The 23,730-nt window shown below is 40.9% G+C and overlaps 2 protein-coding genes across 2 annotated transcripts; one reads left to right on the forward strand and one right to left on the reverse strand.

The window, feature by feature from the left end:
• Positions 1-2,229: 2,229 nt before the first annotated feature.
• LOC137914594 (globoside alpha-1,3-N-acetylgalactosaminyltransferase 1-like) lies at positions 2,230-13,708 on the reverse strand. The gene is made up of 10 exons (XM_068758111.1): positions 13,647-13,708; positions 7,405-7,536; positions 6,543-6,575; positions 5,514-5,648; positions 5,234-5,342; positions 4,991-5,104; positions 3,506-3,622; positions 3,198-3,331; positions 2,800-2,877; positions 2,230-2,377 (listed from the first exon to the last, which is right to left on the reverse strand). The coding sequence occupies exons 1-10, from the start codon at positions 13,706-13,708 to the stop codon at positions 2,230-2,232; spliced, it is 1,062 nt and encodes a 353-aa protein (XP_068614212.1).
• A 2,826-nt stretch (positions 13,709-16,534) lies between these two features.
• Positions 16,535-23,661, forward strand: LOC137914596 (nucleolar RNA helicase 2-like). Its single transcript, XM_068758113.1, has 16 exons — positions 16,535-16,664; positions 17,528-17,755; positions 18,065-18,208; positions 18,527-18,602; positions 18,749-18,924; positions 19,501-19,618; positions 19,712-19,897; positions 20,011-20,156; positions 20,487-20,636; positions 20,752-20,913; positions 21,184-21,303; positions 21,481-21,554; positions 21,728-21,887; positions 22,032-22,166; positions 22,504-22,548; positions 22,739-23,661. Exons 1-16 carry the CDS (start codon positions 16,581-16,583, stop codon positions 22,994-22,996), a joined length of 2,262 nt encoding a protein of 753 aa, XP_068614214.1. The 5' UTR covers positions 16,535-16,580; the 3' UTR covers positions 22,997-23,661.
• The last annotated feature ends 69 nt before the right edge of the window (positions 23,662-23,730 follow it).

The raw sequence follows: 23,730 nt of genomic DNA on the forward strand, positions 1-23,730 counted from the left end.
CACACAGCAGGGCAACACACTGCAGTGTGCGCTGCCACCGTGGGAAGAGGTCTGTGTCAAGATGAGCAGAGATAATGTGTGTGGAAGTGAATGACTTTGGAGCCTGCAAGATGAAAGTCACGGCGGCTAGAGCGCTACTTTACGTGAAATATAAAACACAGCTAAGAACACTTTTCGAAAAGCCATCAAAGAACAAAGGAGCGAAAAATGTTCTTGTACACAAAAGTTGAAGATATAAACAAATATTTCATTGTGAATTCAAGTCATTTACCGGTAAACTACAAAATACGAACAATCACATACATTTTTGTCTGTATGAGTGTTCAGTTTGCATTATACCTTAAAGGTGACATGTTATACCCTTTTTCCACACGTTAACGCAGTTCTCAGGCACTTATATGAAATACCTGTGCCAGTCTTTGGTCAAAATAGCAAACAGATGCTGTGTGCGGTGTCACGTCATTTCAAATTGCCCATTCTTGTCGTTGCTGTGGAGTACATTTGGGCAGCCCCGCTCCTGAATATATATGTAGGAAAAAAAGTATTGTATTGGGCCTATTTTAGACTAAATGCAGTGACATTTTTCAGACGCTAGGGGGGGCAACGCCCCCCGAAAACTCTGCCAATGTGCTGCAGGACAGCGTCCGTTAGAAACTTTCTAAACCTAGAAGCAAAAGTACGTTCATGCGCTACCATGGTAAAGGGACGCGAGGGACGTTTTTAGCACACACGAAAACATTTTTGGCAATTTTCGCCGGACCATTACAGCAAAAAAGAAACTTTATCCACTCTGCTCTTCTTCTTCGACTCATGCAGGAGACAGAGGGAGCGTTGACGTGTATCATCCGTCCTGTGTCCAGAGACGTGGACAGACCACGTCCCACTGGCAGAGGAGGAGGCTAGACCGTCGAGCAGAGTCCTGGTGTTGTGCCCTTAAACAAGGGAATGGTAGTGAGAGATGAGTGAAATTAAACGCGCACACAGCTCTGTCGTTCATTCGCTTATATTTAATCAATTTGAGATAATAACACAAACAGAACTCGCTGGTAATTCATTAAAATTACAGCAACCAGCAATACCTGGTTTTAATGTCCTCCTTCTCGAAATTATTACATGAACATCTTGTACAGCAGGGGTGTCAAACTCGTTTTCTCTGAGGGCCACATCAGCATTATGGTTGCCCTCAAAGGGCCAGTTGTAAATGTAATGTAATGTAAATAAAATGTAATTACTCCTTAACATGCTGCTAAATAACTGTATTTACTACTACATAGTTAATTAAATTATAAATATTACATATGCAATTGCATAGTTCTAAAATATATATTGATACCTTACTGCTGTAAAAATTTACGGATTATAAATCAGTTACAAATACACATCAACTCTGATTCACTTTTACTTTTCAGCATTTTACAAAAACAAATGTCTGCACAAAGCTCTTGCGGGCCAAAAAAATGACGTGGCGGGCCACATTGGCCCCCGGGCCTTGAGTTTGACACATATGTTGTACAGTGTATTTTTAACTCATTGCACATTGCCACATGGACAACCTAATAACTAAATTATTATTTTTATCTTGTCTTTTTTCTGTGACTGTGGGTTTGGAGTTTGGTTCTGGTATTTACGTTCCTGTTTCCCTTGACTTTCTGTAGGCTGTTATATTATTGGACGTCCAGCCCGTCCCCCCATCCCCCGCTTGTAATCCAATGAATGACGACACTTAAATGCAACAAAGGGAGACATTTGAGATTTTACTTTTGTCTCTGAGAAAATGTCCATTACAGAGCTGCGGTATGAAAACTGAGTGAGGCGATAGAGATGAAACGCTCCCGTCATATAGCACAGCATTTTCTCATGAATATGCAGTTTTATTTAAGTATTTATTCATATAAATTGTTGATAAGGAATGCCAACTAACAAACCAACCAACCAACCAAAGAGAATCAATCATTTTTAAATGCCCATTTGCTTGTAAATAACACACACACACACACCCACCCACACACAAACACATTATCTAGCACTATTTTAATAATTGTTGTGACCTATTGATTGTCTGTATTTTTGTTTGAAATTTCTATCCTGGTTAATGATAGGGAAAAGACTGAAACAATTATTTTTCATACCCTCTAACCATACCTATATAATATAAAATACAGACAAAGAAACCCATAGTCCCCCGTCTTATTTTTTTTTGAGAATACCATGAATTTGACTGACTTGACATCAGTTTCCCCCATTGGGTCGCACTTCTGCATAATTCTTCACAAGCTGGGATATTCTGACGACTTTAATGTCTGCTGGTACAGCGTCATAGTCAGACCAAAGGTATTCTGGAGACAGCACCTTGGTTGGTTTGTTGTACAGCAGGTACCTGCAATACGGAGACACAGTTACTGCATGTGGCTAGAAGACAGACAATACAACTTGGCACTGAAAATATAAAGACTTAAAACTAAACCTGAACTGTAAAGCCCATCCTGTTCACATCAAAACAGTAACAGAGGGTTGAAAATGAAACCCTGACACTGATATGTAAAGTACAAAGACTCTAATTAAAAAAAAAAAAGACAGACATGGAGAATTGGGGAAAAATAAAATGACATTATTTTTAATAGCTGTTTTTATTTTGAAATGAGCTTTTTTTTTTCAAAACCAATTTTTTGTTTCAGTGGCAGCATAACCTTTTCAAATGCAAATAGTTTAATAAAAATGTTTCCTTTATAGTTGACATTTTATTTTCAATATACATTTTATTCATATAATAAAAGAGGGATTGAATTATAGTGAGTGTACTTGTTGAGATGACTTTCCTCCTGCCACACAGCTTCAATTTTATTATTGGCATCTTCCTCCGATTGCATGTAACAGTATCTGATTAAAAAAAAGAAAAAGAAGCAGAAATTTGAGCTATTGTTTGAAGAATAACATTTATTTTAGGATTTAATAATGAAAAAACCTTAGTAAATTAGTGCCATAACCCCTCAAAACCCAATAAGGTGCTTGAATAACAGCATTCTGTAAACCGTATATATATATATATATATATATATATATAAAATTAAAGACTCTAAATTTTTTTTTTTTTTTTAAGCCAAGGGATTTGCTTGTTTTCTAAATTCAAAATTCTACTACATTATTATATTCTACAATATGCTGTCCTTCCCATGCAAATAATGTGAAGATTTGGTTACTTGACTAGCGTGTACATGTCTTCTAGGTATCCACCCCAGACTGCAGCAGTGTAATAGTAGTCTCCTTCATCCAGAGGAATGTAGGCCTTTGACATGGGCCGACGTTCATATGGAAAATCTTCTCGTTTTGTACTCTGTTTAAAATAAAATAGAAAATGAGGCACAAATCTGCATAACACATGACTTACTTGGGCATCAAAAGTAGGAACAGCAAAAAAAAGGAAACAAAAATTGAAAATGCAGGGCATTATGTAAAATAAGGAATAGAGTGTCTTACTGTATCTGAAAATTAAAAAAAAGTGTTAAACCTTATAGTAGCCTCGATGAAGCACGGCAGACAGCTGACTTAGAGACTCTACTCCAAAACGGTTGTAGAAGATGCTGTCGATGTCCATCATGAAAAGATAGTCTGCCTCATCACGGATCTGAAAGCATGTGAGTTGTGAGTCTAAAGGTGTCAGGGCCAGAATATAACAGATATCCTATTTTATTACTATGCCCCTCACTGAGCATTGTTGTTACCTCCGCCGAGACTTCATGGATTTTATGGATTGGTTTGACAGTTTCGGTAACATTGCAGTTAATGTAGCTTCAAAATCTGGTCCTCAGTATCTCGGTTGATTATTGACCAATGTTTATGGAATCTAACACATTCCTGTAGGGTGGGGATCTCCATTTCACCACCAAATATCATCCGGATCGGATCCAGTATGGAGTCAGTAAAAAATATTTAATTTTAACATTGAAAACTCAATTTACGGATTTAAATCCCTCCCTGCAGTCAGACAGAATCTCCAGAAATCTCAGGCTCATGCAAATTGTGAAAAGATTCATAGTTATGGAACTGAAATTTTCATTTTAATGCATTGATATACATTTTCCAGGAGCTGTGACAGTATAACGAAAGGTTAAATGTAGTTTTCACTGGCACACACACTACAAGGAAAAGTATGCCACGACGAACACTCCCAACGTTCACATTTTTACCATTCCAGGATTTTTTTTTTTTGCCAGTGCTGGCTTCATCCTGTATTAAACACAAATACATGGTTTTTCTGAAATCTTCCCTCCCTCACTAGAAAAAGTTAGCAAATTTGTGTCAAATTATTTGAAACTGTCAAAACTTACTTTCAGAGAATATATGTCTATTTTAAAGGAGAAAGCAGCACTTTTGGCCATTATTTAGCCAGTGGTTATGTTTTTGATGGCGTTTGTCTGTCTGACTGTTAGCAGGATTATGGAAAAACTGCTGGATGGATCTTGGAGGGGAAACATTTCTTAAAATGGGTCTTGGTCTAACTTAGATCCCATTAAATTTTGAGAGTGGTCCACCTGGATACAAAATAAATGATTTTCTTATTTACTTAAAATGGAGGCTTCTTCAAAAAAATCCTACCTTGTAATATATGCATTCAATTCACTCACCAAAAATCACAGTCATAAAGGGGTCCGCTATGCACTATCATGCAAAATCTCTTCTGGATCTGATCCAGAATGACATCAGGAAAACATTGAAAACCCGACTCTGATTCACTTTTACTTTTCATGGTTGGTGCATAAAGATAACAAGAACAATTTAGAACCGGATCACCATGTTGATGGTTTAAATCCAATTAGGAGGGAAATGAGCTGCTTGGTGGAGGTCTGCGCTCTGAGTGCTTTTCTAGTTATTTTCTGTGACAACGCTATGTTGACTAAAAACAGAGCTATTCCTTTTGTTAAGCACCGACTATTGCAATCAACTGAATAAACTAATTACATTTTTTGAGCGGCTGATTATGTGTGTTACCTACCTGTTTGTCAATAGCGATGGTAGCCCATTTCATCCTGCCAAGCACTACGTCCTGCCAGCGGACGGCACTGGGGACATTTAACACTAAAACTTTTCGGCCCTTACCTAGTTTAATCTGACCAAAAAGAAAAGTTAAAATTAAACACATAAATTGCATTTTACATCTCCTTCAACATTAATGGGATGCGTTTGGTGTTTAATAGTTCTGTGTGATTCTATGTGCACTAAAAAACAGAAAACTCACATGTGGCACCTCTTGTTCATGGTCCGTGAAGATGTAGTAAGTGACCCTGAAGTCAACGAGAAAATACTTTTCACCAGACTCCAGGAAGCCTTTCAGGAAACGTGTGTATCTGTTATGATAGCATGACATCAGGCGCATAACCAGTTAGCAGACAAGAAAATACTACACTTAAGACAAATTATACAATACTGATGATAAGTAGCATTCAAGTGAAGCCATTGTCCATTTTGAGCTTTATAAGGTTTTAGCAGGAGACCAGGCCAATTGAGTCTGTGCCTACTTTCCAACAGCAAACACCACCACAGCAATTCTTGGGTCCATATTCTTATAGATTGCATCCAGAACCACTGGGTCAAAGGTTCCCTCCCAAACCAGAGGAACATTCCAGTTCGTCACTGCGTTCACATCAGGGCGTCTGTGCGAGATTAAGAAATTGTGGATTCAGACATAAAGTTCTTAAAATATTTAAACATTTATAGCTTTTTTTTGTCCTTTTAATTCTCTTAGTCAATAAGTCAAACTACGAAGAGCAGTTTAGCTTTCAATATTAACTATTTCACATTCATCATCATCGTTACATTAAAGCAATTCATTTTATGATGCAGCAAGCAAGCAAAAAAACTAAAATGTTTACAGTATTAATTCATTTAAAGATGATTTTTGATCTTGAGTATGATTTTCATTATTGTACATTTAGCATCTGCCTGCCAGAAGTAACAGCAATAAAGTTGTACCCTGTCATGATATTGATTTCAATCTTAGATAGGTAACTCTATAAACAACAAGCCTCCTCTGCTTTAGCTCATCTGCTGTTAAAAAGAAAGAAAGAATAGTAATAGTAATAATTAGACAAGTGGTCATCTAGCATCTATTCAGACTGCATTTATTTTGAACCTGCATTTATTTTGCATTTATTTTATTTTTATTTTTTTATTTTGCATTTATTTTGAACCTTGTCCCCCCCCCACACACAAACAAATTAAAAAAAGGTATGAAAACTAAATATGTCTAAGATCAAAGTAACACCAAAAACACTAAATTGTGGTTGGATCCATCTGGAAATAAATATTCTATCCATTTTCTTTTCATTCCAGAGAACATAAATGTGTTGATTGCTTTGCTTGTATAATTTGTTTTCATGAATGGATGAATCAGATTATAAATCAGATGAGACACTGAGACATGGATTATTTTTATTGCTTTGTACCATTTTGCTATTTTTGCTATGTGTGCTGCTATGGTTTCATTGATGGCACAGTGTGCAGGGACACAGTCAACAAAATATACAATATCTGTTTTACTAGCTTACCCATTCTGTGTGCTTGGCTGAGCATACTTCAGTCTGGAATATAAGAGTACATTTCAAGATATTCATCAAAATTCACAAAATAGTAAATGGGGGACTCAAAAATATTCACATATTTAAAAAATAAACAATTAAAGAATTGAATTTCATCATGTCGTTGCCTTATGCTAATATGATGACAATAAAACTTCTTTATTATTGATTCTAAAGCATTATATATAATAAACACAACAATGAAGACCCATTTAACAAAAACAAACCAGAGTGCCAGATGCCACAGGAATTGCAGCATGTGGTCAGTGATGGGATAAACTGCACACGATCTTGTATGTCCTCAGTTTTAGAGACTCTCTGGAACTCCTCCTGACGAGTCTTATTGTCTTGGTGGTTGCAGTTCTTTGTTTTATTGTCTTGGTGGTTTCGGTCCTTTGTTTGTTTTTTGCTCCAACCCAGGAGAATAAGTACCTGGACTCTCTACCAGTCATTTAACAATGGAGAAGCCTCTTTAATGAGAGGTGAAACGTCTTCAACCAAAGTCCATCTGATTTTTTATTTCTTTATTTTTTTATGCTCATCTTGATTTACTGTATTGGCCCGAATATAACACAATGTTTTTTGCATTGAAATTAGGCTGAAAAAGTCGGGTCGTGTTATATTCGGGCCAATACGGTACATGGAACTTGGTGACTGAGAACCTACACAGAAGTCTCCTTTACTTGCTTTACTATTTCTACTTTTATGACTTAATAACAGTTATTCATTAATAACAGGGCAGGGTGTAAACAAGAGTGTCAGGAAGTTCAGATGGAAATTGTGTTCGGGTCAATGTTCATTTATGTGAGTCAAAAATTAGGTGTATTCTCACCCAGGTTGCATTCCATGGAGTCTCACCCTCCAGTTGCCATTTTCTGGGCAATCGGCTGTCAGGACTTCCCTCCCTGTTTCCGACACTTGAGTCGCCTCTGGCTCAGAATTAACATCCAGCAGTTGGCAAAAACTTCAAACAAGCACATGCTGATGTCAGTAATACAACAGGATTGATTTGATGAAATGGACAATGAAAAAACACAAATAATTTGATCGGGAATGAACTAGTGAGCAATTCATCAAATATAATGTAAAGATAATGCCCTATTTGGCGCCTTCTCTGATTGAAGTTAGAGATTACATATACACATTTTTTTCTTCTCTTGCTGACTGTACTTTGTGTGCTGCTACGCTTTAGCGAGTGATGTTGCTGTTCATGTTCTGTTATGGAGTCTTTACCTGGAAATGTCCAATCTTGTGTAGACGACTCTGTGAAGACACACAGCAACAAGTTTAACCCTTGTGTGGTTTTCATATTGTTGTTACTCAGCCAGTGTTCGTGGGTCTGATGGACCCGTTGCATTTTGTGGCTTTTAATGCCTCACAATCACAATTTTATATTAAAATACTGAACATATGTTTACCTTATCCCAATTACAAGCAGTATAAACAATATATATGGTTAGTATTTGCCCTTTACCTTTGTTAGGTCACATTTATAAAAATCTTTTTGTTTAAAACATAATAAAGAAAATCAATTAAAATCAAGATATGAGTGGCAACACATTTACAAGTGAAGCAAGGTTTTTCAAAACTACTGACTTTTATTTCTTTGAACTTGAAATTTAACCCATTCAGGTGCACAACACAAGCTGAACTCAGAGTAAACATATCAGTCAAGACAACACATCAGCCCCATTGAACACATGGCCTTTAGCCGCTAGCCTATACAACACATGAGGGGCAGAGCTTCACTGTGTGTGTTGCAGATATATTTTTTGCACTTGATGCATGTATATTGTGTTTTCCTGTCCATCTTGGGTCGGACACTTCGCACCGCTTCTTGTTGTTGCTGGTGTTCATAACCTAGAATAATGAAAAGATCAGACATTTTACTAACACCTCTCTCTCTCACAAGACATGAGTGCCAGACATGCACTGCAGCAGCATCACACACTTACTTCAGGCTCTGCAGACTGTGGTTCTGTAGGTTGGGTGGACAGGGCACCAGCATTCTCCTCCTGAATCCTCCTCACCATGGCTGCAGAGGCTGGGGTTCTGGGGATATGTTTTCTTCTCTTCATTTGTGGCCTCACCAATGCCTTTCCCAGATCCTCAAGAAAGAGCCGTCTTTTCTGCAGCTTCACTCGTTTCCACTCTGGGTTCGTGCCATCCAAATGACAAAGGCATTGTACGCTGAGAGAATATCACCAGTGGCCAGCGTAGAGTCCTCCGTTTGCAGCTGTAGGCCGTCACCAGCTTTCCCATGTTGTCTACCCCTCCTTTTGTGGCATTATAATCCATGATGATCTTGGTTTGTGATGTTCCTGGTCACAGATTCTTCCATCCCCGTGCATTGTACTCATGAGTACCACATTCTTGCCTTTCTTTGGCACATAGGATACCAGGGATGTGTCAGCCGTTTATACAAACTTGGAAGACTTGACAGGCCTGTTCTTTGAAGTCAGCAGTTGAGGTGGGAGCTCTGAGCATCACAGGCAGCCCAGATCTCGCACATTTGACCCACTGATTTTCTGTGTACCTACATTCTGTCATCCTCCTGTCTAGGCCTGCTGTGTGTGTAGGTGTGTGTAGGTGTGTGTGTGTGTGTAGGTGTGTAGGTGGGTTTGTAGTACACACAACATCAATTTCCACACTTCTATTAGCCCCGGGTCCAGTGGACCCGAACATCTTATATGTAATAGAAATGTGTAGGGGGGGGTGTGTTGTTATTAAATATGTATTCTGATATATGTTCTTCACATAAAATGAGCCAAAGCCAGTGAGTCTCAGTTTGAAAAAATAATTACCGTATTTTCCGGATTATAAGTCGCGGTTTTTTTCATAGTTTGGTCGGGGGTGCGACTTATAAATCGGAGCGACTTATATATGCTTTTTTTTTACAAAATCTGTGAGCGCAGAGACAGTAGCCTACACATTTCTATAACAGGTGTTACAGGGAACTCTGTGACCCGTCAGAATCTGTCGCGGTTTCTGGAGGTTCAGAGTTATCTGTCACACCTGTTATCTAAAAACACAAATTAGAAGGGCTGATTGAAAATGGCGCCGAAAAGAAAGTCATATTCCGCGGCTTACAAGCTTCAGATAGTGAAATATGGAGCCGAAAACGGCAATCGAGAAGCAGAAAGAAAGTTTGGAGTGAGCGAAAAACTTGTAAGGGACTGGCGAAAAGCGGAGGTTACGCTTACTGAAATGAAGAAAACAAAGAAAGCTAATCGCGGGCGACAAGCTAGGTGGCCGCAGTTGGAGGAACGAGTTCACGCATGGGTGCTTGAACAACGTGCTGCTGGGAGAGGTTTGTCAACGGTGCAGTTGCGTCTCCACGCCCAGGTGGTTGCCAGGGCGGTGAATATAAACGGCTTTGCGGGAGGACCTTCTTGGTGTTACCGCTTCATGCAACGCAAACGCCTCTCTATCAGAGCTAGGACGACACTGTCCCAAAAACTGCCAGCGGACTTCCAAGCCAAGGTTGACAGTTTCCGCGCGTTCATTGAAAAGCATGTAAGTGATCACAACGTGACACCGGATCATATTATTAACATGGACGAGGTCCCCCTCACTTTTGACATCCCCATGGGCCGAAGTGTTGCAGAGAAAGGGCAAAAAAGTGTGAATATCGTTACAACTGGTCATGAGAGATCACACTTCACAGTGGTGCTGGCATGTTGTGGAGACGGATCAAAACTGCCACCGATGGTCATTTTCAAACGAAAAACCATGCCAAAAATCCAATCCTCCTCAGTTGAAGTCGCCGTGAACGCGAAAGGGTGGATTGATCAAGAAATGATGAACTTGTGGCTTACAAAGTGCTACAATAAGCGACCGGATGGCTTCTTTAAAGCACGCAAAGCTCTGCTTGTGATGGATAGCATGAGAGCGCACATCACACCACAGTTAAAAAATAAATTAAAAGTTTTCAACTCCATACCTGCCATCATCCCTGGAGGCTTAACCAAAATACTCCAGCCACTTGATATCTCCGTGAATAGGAGCTTTAAGTCAATTTTGCGTAACCTGTGGGAGCAGTGGATGACGGATGGAGAGCACAGCTTCACGGCAACCGGGAGAATGCGCCATGCAACTTTCCTGGAAGTCATTGAATGGATCGACAAAGCATGGGCTTCAGTGACAACCGCAACCATCCTGTCGGGATTCAGAAAGGCTGGAATAATTGGAACTGCAACTGACGACGAGTCTGATGTAAGCGACGTAGAAGAGGAAGCGGCGTCTTGTCTACCTGCCGAGTTGGGGGAGTTGTTCAAAAGTGACACCGAGGATGAAGATTTCCTTGGATTTCGTGATTCGGAGTAAAACCTGATATTTTGGTAAACGTGTTAGCATGTTCTTTGTGCTATATGTTGTTTGGTGTTGGATTTTATCAAATAAATTTTCCCCAAAAATGCGATTATCCTCCAGTGCGACCTATATATGGTTTTTTCTTCTTAATTATGCATTTTTTGGCTGGTGCGACCTACAATCCGGAGCGACGTATAATCCAAAAAATACGGTAATTGTATCCTTTTTCTTTTAATGAAAAATGAAAACGGGTCCCACAGACCCGAACACCACACAAGGGTTAATAAATTGTGAGTGTTCAGTGTGATGAAGTCCGTGTGATCAGTGGAGTGTTTGAGCAGAAAATGAATGCAGGAGGGGGGATATCTATCAGACACCTGAAGATGACTCCATGCATGCAATGAGCAGGGAACAAATGCAACAGCACTAGTGAAGACAAAAGGAACCATAAGGCCTGAAACCATGAAGGCAAACAGTCGGAAAGAGACCCACAGCAACAAGACACCGAGACATGGACAGCTTTTATTGAATGCGATTTGCTTTTCACAATGTACATTTTTTTATAGTTAATGCCTGAAGTGTCAGACCTCAGGGACAAAGTGGTCCAGGCAGGGACATTTGTTTTACTGTTTCACAAGAACCTCTTTTATCGCCACACTAAGTTGTTATCAGATGTCTGCTCCAACAGGCTTTCTTAGCAAGGAGGACTAATGACAGCAACCCCCAATAACTGACATGACATGTGAGTAGTTAGCTGGCCATGGGTGTACGCAAACTAAAACTGATTCAGACATGGAAAAGTAATACCTGAAGATAGATGTGAACTAATTTAACTGTGGCAATATTATACTTGTGTAATATTAATTCATTGTTGCATGAAAACAGTTCTGTTTCTATTCATTTCTATTTAATTGCATTTTGGTTGGATACATGCATATACATGTAAAATCAGAGGGATTTATGCTGCAGGCTGGCTACATAGCCGACAGCTGATTTTCAAGACTGCTTTGCAGACCAAACACAGCCGGAGAAAACATGAACTGACATGATTGGCACTGATAATCCTGTGGTGACTGAGGGTTAAGGAATATATTTTGCCTGTAAATGTCAGTGCACAAACATGTAGGATGATTTCAAGCATGTTTGATTTCATATCTTAAATTATGTTAGCAATTCTGGATGGATGGATGAATGGATAATTAAATAAAGATTGTATTGTAGAAAGGAAAAAATCTTAACAATCGGAAGGGTGAAAATGGAATTCATCATCACTCAACAATCTTATAAATGGACTAAATGCGTCCTCCATTCATCTAAATTAGTCCATTTCCTAATTACCACATTATTTAAAGAAAAAAAAACTATCTTAAATGCTTCTTGCAGAAAAATAATAACGCCTTCATCATATTGCATGATGATAAATTACACAGAGATGTTTTCATTACCAGTCAATTGTAAGATAGAAAATGATTCTGCTTAATGACTATTTATCTGAAAAATTATATTTTAATGTAATAAACAATGCCTCGATAAGGTTTATGATTTTCTTTAGCAGCTGGATATTTACCAGAACAGAAGCTTCAATTGATTTTTCTGGGGCCGGCAAAAGTGAAAACCACTTACTCTTTTCTAAGCTAAGTGTATGAAGAGTCAGCTAAAACAAAAAAGTGAGTCATTATGTGGTCATTATGAATGTAAGGTGTCACTACAGGAGCTAACATAAATACAACAGGCTATGAGCAAACTCCCAGCTCTGATCACACTGACAAATTGCATATAAATGCTATGCAGTTGGTCTAATTTAATTTCCTCTGGCAGTGAGGTGAAACTGCCATAGAGGGAAACAATATTATTTCTTCACCCAGACAGAGGGATGAAAAGATACCAATACTAATGGCACCAAAAAATGTATAAAACTCAATGAGCCTGTTATTCTGCCTGAATAGTTTAAAGCTCAAACTCACAGAATCGTATCAGTGTTCGTATCACTCACTAGAAAAGCACTCGGAGAGCCCAACCCTCTGACAAGCGGCTCATTCCCCTCGTAATTGGCTTTACACCAAAAACGACAGTCTTATTTTTCTGTTATTTAGATTTTTATATTCAACGACCATAAAACCTATTTTTAGCAGTTCATTAAACATTGACATCATTAGTCCAGTAGAATCATGGTAATATGTAAAAATAAATTAAAAAAAATTGGATTTGCAGAACACCAAAAATTGATTTTTGGTGTTTTGTGATTTGGTGTTGTCACAGCCATACTTACAGGAAATTGAGGAAAATCTCAGAACACAGCCATTCTGTTTGGCCTGGTGCCACACCGTTTCCTCAATAAGGCGCAGCCATTTATTTGATTGCACACCGGTGCGGAACCTTCCCACCACCCCCAAAAGCAGGTCAATCAAAAACAAAAGGTTCAACACTTGGACAGGCAGTCCACATCTAGTACTTAGACTTCTAGTTCAGATCAAAGTACCAAGTGGACTGGTGTGTAGAAAACTGTGCAGGTCATAAAGGAAAGTGGTCAAAATACAAACCCTGTAAATATAGAACAATGTTGAAGCTAACAGGATAATCTACGCTAAATTCATGAGCTGTATTTTGGAATTTTAAAATCCCCAAATTATTCTAATTGCAGATCAAAGTTTTTTTTTTTTTTTGCTACCTTTAACTTCTATTTTATTATTCTTGTTTTGGTTGTACGTTTGTTCCATTTATATTGCACTGTGGAGTTGTAGAGAAGAGAGAATGGGTACTTACATAAGGAAGAGAAGAGAGGCACCAATTGACAAGATGAAAGTACTGGAAATGTTGCGCACCATATTAGATCTTTGGCGTTTTCAGGCTATTGTCCAGCCAAACAGTGCCTGTATCGCAAATACTGTGAAATATTATTAAAATTATGTAACAGAGACTGAGCTAAACTAAGTAGATTAGCTTTTCCACTGTATTCTAACAGACTATGTATGAAGAATATCCAGAACCTAAGCAGATGAAAAACATACTGCGCATGAAGTAAAAGGTGTGTGTGTGTGTGTGTGAGAGAGAGAGAGAGAGAGAGAGAGAGCGAGCGAGAGAGAGAGAAAATGGGAAAGTTTTTTGTTGGCCTGACCCATCACAATCAGTAATGAACCAGTTCAACACAGAACATCAGCACCTTTTGTGAGTTTGTTTTTAGGAAACAACTCTGAATGTTTAGCAAAACAGAATACCTTTCAAGCGAAAGGGAGGAATGCAAAGACACCTGTAGACAGTGAGAAGCGAAAGAGAGGAATGCAAAGACACCTATAGACAGTGAGAAGCGAAAGGGAGGAATGCAAAGACACCTATAGACAGTGAGAAGCGAAAGGGAGGAATGCAAAGACACCTGTAGACAGTGAGAAGCGAAAGGGAGGAATGCAAAGACACCTATAGACAGTGAGAAGCGAAAGGGAGGAATGCAAAGACACCTATAGACAGTGAGAAGCAAAAGAGAGGAATGCAAAGACACCTATAGACAGTGAGAAGCGAAAGGGAGGAATGCAAAGACACCTATAGACAGTGAGAAGCGAAAGGGAGGAATGCAAAGACACCTATAGACAGTGAGAAGTGAAAGGGAGGAATGCAACGACACCTGTAGAAAGCTTGGCTTCAAGAGTCAACAAACCGGAAAGCAGCAGCAGCAGCATCATTCACGTCTGCAACAAAGGCCCCTTTGATTGCAGACACCTGGTAACTGGCCCCTATATATGATTGTATATACCGGTACTCTTATCTTATTTTATCTCCTGTGGATGTATGAGTGAATGTTTGCTAGCAGGGATTGTATGCCATTTTAATCTCGTTGTACAACAGACAATGACAATAAAAGATTTATATTTTTTCTATTCTTCTTAAGTGACCCTGGAACATCGAGTAACTTAAACTCAGCATATAATATAAAGCAAAAACAAAACATCTCTCTGCTTATGTCCCCCCCACTACCCCTTCAGCCCCCCTCGGCAAAAAATATCAATATAAAGATACAAGAACAATTTATAATCTTTTGATCACCAGATCACCATGTGGACGGTGTAATGGGGGAATGAGCTGCTTGGCGGAGGTCTGCGCTCTCTGAGTGCTGTTCTCGTTGCAATAGGTAAAGTTAATACCTCGACATATACAAGCACTTTGACATATGAATGTTCTGAAATACGAGCAAGCCTGCGAGCAATATTTTATGATGTTTAAGTTTATGTAAGGTACAATTACGGTATAAAGTGTCTACGTAACGTCCAACTCTCTCTCTGCCTTGCTCCTCATGAGCGCTGCACAACGCCATGAGCGCTATCGTCCGTCTCGAAGGTTAAACTCATAATAACATCACATTCACTAATAAGGTGTATCATTTATTATATCATTTTGTGTGTGTATCTATATAGCAATTAAAAACATTTTCTTCATTGTTATTACCGTTGATTTGAGTGTTTTTAGACGGCTGGAATGGATACATTTTTATTCAATTATTTTATATGGGAAAACTTGATTTGACATACAAGCGATTTGAGTTACAAATTCGGTCCAGGAACGAATTACACTTGTGTATCAAGGTATTACTGTATTGGAAAATTCAAGAAGTATTTACATTTTATTAAATTATTGAAGTCCCACATTGCTAAACTACATTTGTGTCAAACCTTTAAAATGCTAATCTACAGTACTGAACAAAAAGTCCAGAAACCAAATGTACATTCTCTCCACCCTATCTTCTGATAGTAAAACACTGGTGATGGTGTCACGCTATTGGTAGTCACATGGCTGATGTTAAAGTTAATTGTTAGCTCCTTTTCGCTGAAGACATCCGTTAGGTTGTTTGAAAAGAGGTCATAAAATGGCTTCAGACAGTCCTTGCATTCTCTTTAGCAATCCTATTTATTAAGCTTAAACAAACAAACCCTCAAGAGGAATGTTAGATACACTGGGGTGATTAAAAACTCACGAGTGACAGGAAAGGTTTCAATTTACCATTTGTGATTATCCCCTTTGTGGTTTCACAGGTGTTCCTGGAGCCTATCCCAGCTGACTACGGCCCCGGATCTTGCTGTTATTCTCACATTTAAGTTCCGTGTAAATATGACCACATGTAATGACTCAGAGAACGAGCACACCAAATCGGATGAAGAAAAGAGATCCAGATTAAAGCCTCACATCGCATTCACCCACTCGGAAGGTCGGCAAAGATCAAAAATCAGGACAACACAGGCACACTTATTCAGTAGCCTCTGTTGCCAAAGTGCTTGCTCTTATGGGGCGAGCTGAGTTATATCTTTCCCTGCAGCTCGTCTCCTGTTCTACCTGGAAAGTGCCTTGTCCCAACTTTCTGTTTTTAAATAATTTAATTCAATAGGATTATTCATACAAATGTAGGTTCATGTCATTTCGTTGAAAACACTCCAATTATCGGAATACGTTTTGCTTATCACTGTAATTCTTACAATAGTTAATAATAGTTAATAATTCATTACAAATATTATGACGCAAGAATCGCACAGTCTTTATCCCAACAGTTCTGATCGAGAGACGGAGCGCTCTTGCGGGCAGCGCCCGTCTACCCTCCTCTATTTCTATGCGTGGCCCGCGAACACGCGCCGTCGCGCAAATGTGCGCGTTCCTTTTAATCCGCGAGCCCGTTCGGCCTGCGCGTCTACTTTCGAGGGGTTCCATCAGGGGCGCGAAATGCCGTCAAAAATCACATTTGAAACCGACATTCGTGAGATGGAAGACGCCGGAGACGCCGCCGCGGAGGTCAAACCTCTGAAGGTCAGCGGAGTCGGTCGCGTTGCCGGGACTGAGCTCAATAATCCGCGTCGCTCGTTCGACGTCAGGCCCGGCTGCTCCGTGTTTGACAACATGCTAACGTGCTAACCCGGACGCGAGGCTAACTAGCTAGCTAGCTAACTGTTGATTTACCAGCTATAAACACGGTTAATGTAGTCACGGTAATGGCAGTGTATTACTATAATGTGACCAGTAATGATATATTGTCAAGTATGGATACAGTCCGCGAATAAGATGCCGTTAATGGACATTTACGTGTGTAGCCGTTTAGCCTTGCATGCTATGTTTTGAGAACACGTGGATTAGCGGACCGGACACGTGGAGATCGAGAGCGGACTGCGTTGCAGTTACAACGGGAAAAACGAGATGGTTAACACCGTGACAGAAAAATAATTATAGCATGCATTAGTCATTGTCTCTGGTTTTCACAATAACGAACTGTCACATAAGCGTGGCGTTCAAAATGTTTTTTTTTTTTGCCAGTGTTGAATGTAAATCCTTAATTTACTATAATTAACTAAAAGTCAGTGGAACACTTGATTAAGCGATTATCAAACTAGTGTTGCTTAGTCTTGTTGATCAAGAGAAATGCACTTAACAACTACACAAAACACACAAAGCAAGACCAAATGTCCCTCAGGATCAGTGAAAGTACGACTATCCGACTGTGTACCCATCTGTCCTCACAGACACGGGCCATGTGTATCTGAGTTGACTTCCTTTACCGGGAGACGGGCCTCTGTGATGCCAGATGTGCAAAATGAAGCTTTTCAAAAGAAACATTTGTGTAGCATAACTTACATTTCACCCTCCCCTTTTTTATCCTGTTAAAAATGGAATTAAAGAAAAAGATCAAGGAGGGTAAGAAAATGAAGAAGAAAGTGCAGCTGCAGGACCAGGAGGACACAGACTGTGAACCTCCAGCACCAAAGAAGAAAAAGACAAAAAAAGACAAGCTGGCAGCGGACGAGTTGAACGGACACATGGTTGAGGCCGCAGAGATGAACGGCAACTGTGATGGTGTCGAAATACCAAAGCAGAAGACCAAGAAGGGCGCTGAAGTAGACGCAGAGGTAAGAACGTGGTACTTTCAACGTGTATTCTTACTGATATATGCAGTTTACTGGCTCTAAATAGGCAAAATATTACATTGATGAGCCCATGAGACATCCTGCCCCAAACCCATAAACTATTACAGAAGTGTGTGTGAGCGGATGCTGTAAAGTATGGCCTCTGGTAGAAGGAACAATGGCATCATCTTGTGGGCAGTTAAAAGCATTACATCTTGGGAGTAGCGCACCAAGGTGTCTCCGGATTCTCCTGTGAAGATGCAACGGCTTCTGTCGTCACCAAATAATGACTTCACTTTTATCTTGGTGTAGAAAACCAACAAACGAAAGAAGATGATGGCAGATCAAGACATTAACAAGGCGATGAACGGACATTCCACTCCGAACACGCCTCTGCAGACTCCTCTCCAGACACCATCCCCATCGAGTGGAGAATCGGACAGCGAAAAAGAAACGGTGCGACTCGTTTGTTCGGTTTTAGTGATCGTTGCGATGGAGGACTTCACTCACTCGCTTTTTGAGTTGTCGCCCAGATCTTTGAGTTCCGTTGCATAGTTTTTATTTGAGAGAATATTATATTCCAGTTTTTGTTGATTAGTCAAACGCAACGATACTTGGTGAATTACGGGAAAACAAGTCGTTTGCTTTTATTTAACGTGCTGATATTTCTCGTGCTTTGCTTTGACCTTGACTCTTTTGAAGTTGACGCTTCTGGGCTGTGCAGGGACGATAACGTGAAAGATCACAGTGACTGACTGTCGTTACCTGTTTTAGGAGGAGACTCCGGAGCAGAGGGAAGGCGCCTTCTCCAACTTCAGCATCTCTGAAGTCACCATCAGTAAACTAAAAGGTAGGCGTCATGTTTACATTTGTAAACTTGTATGTATCTTAACCTGGAATACGCCATTCTCTGCATAGGGACCTGTGGGTGTGTGTGTTAATATGCCTTTCTCTCCCCCCCCCCCCCCCCCCGTCACATCTGTCTCCATCACTCAGCTCGGGGAGTCTCTTACCTGTTTGACATTCAGGTGCAAACCTTCGATCATGTGTACAATGGGGAGGATGTAATCGCTCAAGCCCGAACAGGAACAGGAAAGACCTTCTCCTTTGCCATCCCTTTGATAGAGAAGCTCCAGAAGGATGCAGAGTTCACCAGAGGCCGGGCTCCAAAGGTGTGCACATTCTCACTTCTTCCCTTTGGTCCTACCCCTCCTTTTGTGCGTTCTTCTATAGAGTAGTGTGTGGATTGATGGCTGGTTGCCTCCAGGCAGCCTTCGTAATACACGGATTTCAGATGCAGACTAAAAATGAAGGGGTGTTAGAAAATCCCAGGAGTGCATAACGGTCAGGCTTGTCACTAGTTGATGATGCTGGCAGTGTGTATATTGCCTTCGTGTTTCTAAGGGGTGCCTGAGCAAACCGGGCACCTCATCTAAGAACTCTGCTGCTCAACTACTGAGAGTGACTGACGCGATTGCTCTCATTGCTTTTTGGTTGATTTTAATAAATAAAGGTTCTGACAGTAATCTCAATCATTCCATCTTTTATCCTCTGACTTAACGATTGGCATCCTATTTGACAGTTGCATATTTCAAACACTCCAACACCTCTGCAAGGGGTTAGGGTTAACGAGAGGAACTAGAATTTAGCCAACGACTTTCATACCACTGGCTGAACTCCCAATATTCCAAGATGAATGTGAGCAGCTCTCAATTTGTGTTATAACGGAGTCTCTGCTCCGGCTTTAGGTCCTGGTTTTGACTCCAACCAGAGAATTGGCTATCCAGGTCGCCAAGGACTTCAAAGACATCATAAAGAGACTTTCGATCTCTTGTTTTTATGGTGGGAGCCCATACAACCCACAGCGTAAGTCACAAACCTCTCTAATTTTAATGTTATCGAGTTACTCTTTGGGTTAACCCACCTGCTCATTGCTGTGTTGAACTTCCTCTTGTCCAGTTGATGCCATCCGGAATGGTATCGATATCTTGGTTGGGACGCCTGGTCGAATCAAAGATCACCTCCAGAACCATAAACTTGACCTCTCCAAACTGAAGCATGTTGTTCTGGATGAAGTGGACCAAATGTTGGACATGGGCTTTACCGAACAGGTCGAAGAAATTCTGTCCACATCGTATAAAAATGGTAAGTTAAAAAATATAACTATGAAAGTGTTCATATTAGGCGTGATGGGATTTAGCTGTGCGTGATGTTTGTATGTGAAACTAGGAACCATTCGTGTATTCTCTCCTTGCCAGGCTCCGACTCCAACCCACAGACTCTTCTGTTTTCTGCCACCTGCCCCCCCTGGGTTTATGACGTGGCCAAGAAATACATGAGACCGGGGTGCAAGCATATCGACTTGATTGGCAAGAAAACCCAGAAAGCGGCAACGACTGTTGAAGTGAGTTTGTGCGTATTAGAGTGTGTGATTTGTTGAGGTTCAGTGTTTCTTGGGTTCCATACAGCAAGCATCACAGCAGGCTTATTTCTAATGCCTGGGTCTCTAAAAGTTGCCTGTAATAGGGGGCTGTTAGTCATCGAGACCGTTAAATACCGTCACCTACCTCTATCAGGAAAGCCAAGTCGATTTGCAGTAAAAGTTATTTATCATCATCAACAACGGTGGAATAATAATGAAGTAAAAGCTGCTGCCAACTGATTTAATGAAAATGTCTGTCCCCCCTCCCTGGTTGTTCTTTCTCTCTCCTCTGTCTGTCCTTGTCCTTCGTAGCATCTGGCCATAGAGTGCCACTGGTCGCAGCGCGTAGCCGTTCTAGGCGACGTGATCCAGGTCTACAGCGGCAGCCACGGCAGAACCATCGTGTTCTGCGAAACAAAGAAAAATGCCAATGAACTCGCGATGAATGCGTCCCTCAAACAGGTATACGTTTGGAATAAGTTCTTGCGTTAAGGTCTACGGCAATAACATGAGAATTAAAAAGAACCACCTGTCGAATGCAATCAACCTAAATGGGGTTTTGTGTGTTTGTTTTCAGAGTACCCAGACCCTCCACGGTGACATTCCTCAGAAACAGCGAGAGATGACGCTGAAGGGCTTCAGGAACGGGACCTTTGAGGTTCTGGTTGCCACAAACGTTGCTTCCCGTGGTTTAGACATCCCCGAGGTCGACCTGGTGATCCAGTGTTCTCCACCTAAGGTGTGCTGTGTTACCAGCAGTCAACAATAATTGAATGACATGAGAATGTCTTTGCATTTTTCTAATGTGCCTTTTATGATGTATGTTTTTGATTGATGCTATTTTAAAGTGTAGAACCTACTATCAAAAGACAATACATTGAAAGGTCAACATTTGCATACTGCGACTTGCCACGGCATTCGTTTGACCTGGTGGAGCAATGATTCATTCATTGTAGTTCATGAAGGCGTGCTCTTGTTCTGAGAGCGTTTCTGTCACCGTTTCCTTCAGGATGTGGAATCGTACATCCACCGATCGGGACGTACCGGCCGAGCAGGCAGGACCGGAGTCTGCATCTGTTTCTACCAGAGGCGAGAGGAGGACCAGCTGCGCTACGTAGAAGACAAAGCAGTACGTCGCTTTAGATTCTGTTGTAGTGAAGAGGAGCAACCAATAAAGTTTAAGTACTTTTGCAAAAACAAAAAAACTCACCTTGCGCATAATAATATTGGCGTTTTATGGTCTGAATGATTCTGCTTCGGATGTTTTTACGGTTGAGAATCAAAGTTTTATTTTGTGCTCTTCCAGTGCATCTCATTCAGACGAGTTGGCGTTCCCACTGCCAGCGAAATCATCAAGTCATCAAGCAAGGATGCTGTCAGGTAGGAAACCTGAGAGTGAGATCCAAATGTATATTTTGTTTTGCTAATGTCGTTGATAGGAGATTTAGAGAGCCAGTCTCCCCCAGAAGCCTCGGCCCTTCCTTTCCTTGATTTGGATGCAGCCCAACGAGAGAAACAAAGTGTCAGATTATGACTTGTTTCTTTTTGTTTAGGTTCCTGGACTCCGTTCCAGTCACAGCGGTCGGCTACTTCAGAGCATCAGCTGAGAAACTGATTGAGGAAAGAGGAGCCGTGGAAGCACTAGCAGCCGCCCTGGCCCATATTTCTGGAGCCACAAGTTTAGAACAGAGGTCGCTGCTCAACTCTGATGCCGTAAGTTGGGTTTCATTCTTACCATAAATGATCCATTGCTTCCTTCTGGTTTTGTTTTTCCTTTGTCAAATGAAAGAAGGAAGCAGCCAGAGTTTATGATGCTTCCGCCTCTAGTTATATTCAACCTAATTCCTATTGTTGCAGGGTTACAACACGATGCAGCTGGCTTGTTCTCAGGAGATGCATAATATGGGTTACGCTTGGAGAACAATCAGAGAACAACTTGGTGAAGATATCGAGAATCACATCCACCGAATGACCTTCCTCAAAGACAAAACCGTACGTGCATACACGACTCCCTGAAGAGACCGCACGTCATTTGCGGGAGCAGAATATTTGACGTGGCGTTGCCGTTAAGAAGTTCAGATTGACTGCAAATTGGTCCTGCTAACTGCTGAATGTTAGATCCCTCATGGACTTAGTAGCGTCTTGGCAACCAGTAGCAAATAAAAGATCAAAGTGAAAGAAGAATGCATATATTTGTCTTGAAATAAACAGTTTTATTACTGTCGAGCTGTCACAGCAATAAGACGTCTGAGGCTCTCCTGAGGGTGCTGATCTCACAGGCAACTGCAGTCAGAAACATTCACCTTCAGTCGTTTTGTGTTTATTACAGGGAGTTTGCTTCGATGTCCCAGCTGACAAAGTCAAGGAGATTCAGGTGAGAACAACTATGATCTCGTAGCACAAGGTGTTTACAGACAGAAGATTCAACATGTGGAAAATGTACAAGTTATGCCTCGGTTAGTGTGCGTGTGCGAAAGCGCAACCAGCAGACAAGATTTATTCAGTCTCAAATGTGCTGTCGATGCTAACGGATTGCTGTATTTCACCCTTTTCACCGTCAACAGGAAAGCTGGACCGATGGTCGCCGTTGGCAGCTGACTATAGCCGCCGAGCTCCCAGAGCTAGAAGAGAAGCAATTCCCTAAACGTTCTGACCGAGGAGGAGGAGGAGGAGGAGGAAGATGGGGAGGAAGAGGAGGAGGCGGAGGAAGAGGAGGCGGAGGCGGAAGGTTCAGGGGTGGAAGGGGGAGAAATTCTGGTGGCTCCCGAAGTGGCGGGGATGGCAACAGAGGACAAAAGCGTAGCTTCAGTAAAGCCTTCTGATCATTGATTTCCAGCCTGTGGACTGATAACTGATCTGGATTGTGATCCGGATTTGGTTTTCCGTTTTTATTGGCAGTAAACGAGAGCAACTTTCTTATTACAGGTGGGCCTCGCCATCATGAGATTCAATTGAAAGCTTTAAATATTAAGTTTAAATGCACAATATGCTAAATATAAGTTAAACCCTGCAATATCTGGTGACTTCGGTCTGTCCATCTCTGGGTTTTAAAATGGGGTATAGTATCCAACGAGGATGAGTGTTACTCCTTTCATTCTGGATGTTTGGGGAACTGGGACGCTGGTCAGACCCGAGCCGCAGTCCGCTGTAAGAAGACTCACTATTCTGACCGTGCAGTGTGAAAACTTGCCAATTGTGATATGGCTCCGAGACATAAGTTGGCAAGGTTGTCATTCCATTAAGGTGCACTTGTAGTGCAACCTCATCGTAATGTGGGGGGGTACTGTGTTTGTGCTCTCGGCACACAGGACAGTGATGATATGGGTGTTAACCTTTACAGTCGTGCTTGATGAGAGATTTCTGCTGAAAACTCTCCCCAAAATATATATCGGATGATTGCTTTGCAATTGGCTTTATTTAATAACTGTCTACTTCTTCCATTCATTTGAATGAAATGACTTTTCCATTAAAAAAAGGTCAACTCTGACTGTTTTCTCTTTTGAATGTGGTGTGCAATAAGAATTAATTGTTTGAGAATCTAATTTTTGGGAACCTG

The sequence above is a fragment of the Brachionichthys hirsutus genome, unplaced genomic scaffold (assembly GCF_040956055.1).
Source record: "Brachionichthys hirsutus isolate HB-005 unplaced genomic scaffold, CSIRO-AGI_Bhir_v1 contig_177, whole genome shotgun sequence".
Lineage (NCBI taxonomy): Eukaryota > Metazoa > Chordata > Actinopteri > Lophiiformes > Brachionichthyidae > Brachionichthys > Brachionichthys hirsutus.

Bases quoted from the DNA above. Each gene is read 5' to 3' on its own strand.
- LOC137914596 (XM_068758113.1), top strand. From the start codon at position 16,581: ATGCCGTCAAAAATCACATTTGAAACCGACATTCGTGAGATGGAAGAC. The intron at 20,157-20,486 runs GTGAGTTTGTGC...TGTCCTTCGTAG, and splicing joins AAGCGGCAACGACTGTTGAA to CATCTGGCCATAGAGTGCCA. The intron at 21,888-22,031 runs GTAAGTTGGGTT...CTATTGTTGCAG, and splicing joins CGCTGCTCAACTCTGATGCC to GGTTACAACACGATGCAGCT.
- LOC137914594 (XM_068758111.1), bottom strand. From the start codon at position 13,708: ATGGTGCGCAACATTTCCAGTACTTTCATCTTGTCAATTGGTGCCTCT. The intron at 5,343-5,513 runs GTAGGCACAGAC...CTATCATAACAG, and splicing joins GTGGTGTTTGCTGTTGGAAA to ATACACACGTTTCCTGAAAG. The intron at 5,105-5,233 runs GTGAGTTTTCTG...CTTTTTGGTCAG, and splicing joins ATGAACAAGAGGTGCCACAT to ATTAAACTAGGTAAGGGCCG.